Genomic DNA, 3473 nt, shown 5'->3' on the forward strand with positions numbered 1-3473 from the left:
GCTTTGAGTTTTCTTCCTTTATCTGAAAGCTAATTTTTCTGATCATTAACGGCAGATTGTTTCCTTTTTCCCAGCATCCTTGGTTCGGGCTCCATCATTTGTCTGATTATTCCCAGACTCAGCCATACGCCTGAGGTCAGTCACTCCAGCCGGTTCAGGCTCACATCTGGGCCGGGCTCTGGTGTCGCAGCACATCTTTAAAGCTGCTGTCCTGTTGTTGGTTTTGCAGCTGCAGCCTCTGTTCCAGCTCAGCGTTGCCGACCTGCTGCTGGCTGCCTGCTGGCTGATCGGAGCCGTCCTCTACTCGCAGCGCTGCAACCAGCTCAGCCTGCTCTGCTACAACCTGCACACCGTGGAGCAGGTAGCCATCCCTCTGCTGCTTCTGGGGTTTTTAGGGGAAAGTTTTTTAGAAATATCAGTGAAAATGTGAGGAATTTCCATGAGTTGTATTTAGAGCCGTCCCGTTTCCTCCTAATGCACAAAACCTTCACTGTTAGGAAATAACAGCTTCCTTAAAAACCCATCTGAGGCTAAAACCGCAGGCAGGGAACCAACGTGTACATAACAAGCTGTAGTCTGTCCTAATGCTTTGATCCGGTTTCTAACTAAACACAGAACTGGTGTGAATACCAGGACGTCCACGACCAAGACATGCCAACGTAGGGGAAGTAGTTAATTACCATTAGTGAAATAAATAACAAAAAAATCCGTAGGAAGGATGAAGGCTGTTCTGCTAAATGCATATTATGCATTAACCCAGTTTAGCTTGAATAATCAATGATATTAACACTTTCAGGGTTAGCAAACATGTCAATTCAATTCTATTCAGTTTATTTCTATAGCTCCAATTCACATCATGTCATCTCAGGTCACTTTCCAGTTCACCAGATCATCCAGTGATTGATTTAAAGTTTTCTATCTAAGGAAAACCAGCTGATTGCATCGACTCATCGGCTACATTCACACTGAATGCCTTAATGCTCAATTTCGGGGTTTTTTTGTGAAATCCTTTTTTTTTTTTTTTGCGTTGCCGTTCATATTTCCAAATATATGCGACTCCTATGTGATCTCCTGTGTGAACTGCAGTCATACAACGCAAGTGTCCCGCATGCGATGACATCACAGGCTAGCGTGTTTACGGAAGTAAACATGGATGGTAGCGATCTTTCCCAACCATAAAAACGCAATCTTTTCAATATGGTCAAACATAAATACTGCTCTCTGCATCGTCATCCGCCACGGTTGTTGTTTTTCTTGGCGCTTCTGCGTAGCAAGACGCAGAATCGTGACCTTTGTCGGGTATTAATGACGTTCAGGTCGGATGAATGCGACCTGCCCGTTCAGACACAGGTCGCATTTGAAAAGATCCGATTCGTATCGTTTTCAGGACCACAGAGCCAAGTGGCCTGGCATTGACTCTTCAGCAATCCCTCACACTAAGCATGCTTGTAGCGACAGTGGAGAGGAAAAACTCCCTTTTAAGAAGACGAAAACCTCCAGCAGAACCAGGCTCAGTGTGAGCAGCCAGCACCGTGGGGTTAATGGTCTTACTCAGGGACCCAGAGGGGCAGTTTTTGGGAGTGGGTTTCAAACTCACAACCTCAGGATCTCTATGCAGTAACCACTAGGCCGCTAAAAAAAAATATATTTTTAAGGCTGTCCCTAATGTGCAGCATCAGAGGAGCAGTCTGGGGTCAACGCACCCTGGATTACAGGTTCTATGCACCAATCTCTAGGACACCACCTCCGCTACTTTCATGAGATTTGATACCTTGAGGTAGTATAAGTCAATTGAATATGGATTCAATTCTGGCACGCTACACTTTTTGTTCCTCTCTGTAAGCTGATAAAGCAGAAGTGCAAATGACATGAATATTTTTATAAAAATAACAGAACCCGAGGATGCAGCTTTGAGGAACGCTTCTTCACTTGTTTTTCTTTTTAACTCGTACATAAACCTAAAAAAAACCTCAATCAGATGACATGCCTTCTAAATGGGTTATTCTGAAAGTAACTTTTAATGTCATGAGTTTTTATTTTTAAGTGGGGCTGTACTAACCTGGAGTTGAACCCAGAACATCTGTTTTCTCTTCACAATCTGGATTTTCCCTCCAGAACAGCAAAGCTACCGTCATGGTCAACATCTGGCGTAAAAAGCAGCAGCTAAACCCTCTGAGGTTTATCGCACACATCTGGCCTTGATGTGTTTGGAACAATTAGGGCTGAAAATATTTATTGGATAAATTGATAAATAGTTTAGTGATGGATGTTGACTGGAGTATAAACAGTCTGGAAGATAATCTTTGCTAAAAGAATAACTCAGTCAGAGAATTCAATTCTATGCAGTTTATTTCTATAGCTCCAATTCACATCATGTCATCTCAGGTCACTTTCCAGTTCACCAGATCATCCAGTCAGATTGATTCAAAGTTTCCTATCTAAGGAAAACCAGCTGATTGCATCGACTCATTGACTCTTCAGCAATCCCTCACACTAAGCATGCTTGTAGCGACAGTGGAGAGGAAAAACTCCCTTTGAACAGGAAGAAACCTCCATCAGAACCAGGCTCAGTGTGAGCGGCCATCTGCTGAGGCCCACTGGGGTTCAAGGAGACAGAAGCAGACATAGAAAAAGAAGCATAGATACAAAAGGCAACTGTCAACCAGCTCCACAGGCGGCCCCGTCCAGGAAACACACAGCCAGGCAGAGGAGAGAAGTCACTAAACCAAAACCTGACAATAATAAAAGCTTTTTATTAACTGTGAACAAACCTTCCTGGTCTAAAAGAACAAATTGAAACTAACTTGGATCTTTTGTTTGAGCGTTTTCTCTCCAGAAGCTTCTGGACCTGAACTGATGTTGGTGTCTGAAATGTTGATGTTTAATACAGGAAACTTTTTTTTTTAGCATCCTTTGCTACACATGCTAAAGTTAACCGTAAAGATATGCTGGGTTATGAAACGTTGATTTCAGTTATAGAGAAGAACATTCATTTCCGTGCATCATTTTTGGTGTTTTTATCATGAAATAATCATAAGTGCATTAAAAAAAGAATTTTTTGATGACTTTTTTTTTTTTTTTACCCAATATCTCGATGAATTTTCAGAATGTTCAATTGATAAAATGATCGCTAGCCGGAGACCTTATCATAAACCGCTAACGTCTGTTTCCAAACTCCCACTCAGATGGTTGGTTCTTCATGAACCGCCGCCTGGATGTCTCGATGCTGATGAAACCTTAAACCGTTGTTCTGTCAGATCAGCGTACCTATAGTCAGTAAACATGATCAAGACGTCCCATTGGTGGTTACGTCTTTAGTTTTGTACGGAAAATAGAGTTTAAACTACCTCAACAGACGTCCTTTTATCCCCAGAGGGTCTTAGGAGCAAATTCTGGCCAAAATTCCACGTGTGAATTAAGGCAAGTCCAGCTCCCAAACTATAAATAGGAAATACAATTGTTTATATTTGTAT

General features: G+C 42.2%; 1 protein-coding gene across 1 annotated transcript in view; it reads left to right on the plus strand.

The window, feature by feature from the left end:
* tmem116 (transmembrane protein 116) overlaps positions 1-3473 on the plus strand; it is a 14417-nt gene that overhangs the window by 3743 nt on the left and 7201 nt on the right. The window contains exons 3-4 of the mRNA XM_015405065.1: positions 75-135; positions 230-361. Of these exons, the coding sequence (XP_015260551.1) occupies positions 75-135; positions 230-361 (193 nt within the window). The remainder of the gene's footprint in view (positions 1-74; positions 136-229; positions 362-3473) is intronic.

Source organism: Cyprinodon variegatus, unplaced genomic scaffold, assembly GCF_000732505.1.
Source record: "Cyprinodon variegatus isolate N-32 unplaced genomic scaffold, C_variegatus-1.0 Scaffold1974, whole genome shotgun sequence".
In the NCBI taxonomy this organism is placed as follows: Eukaryota; Metazoa; Chordata; class Actinopteri; order Cyprinodontiformes; family Cyprinodontidae; genus Cyprinodon; species Cyprinodon variegatus.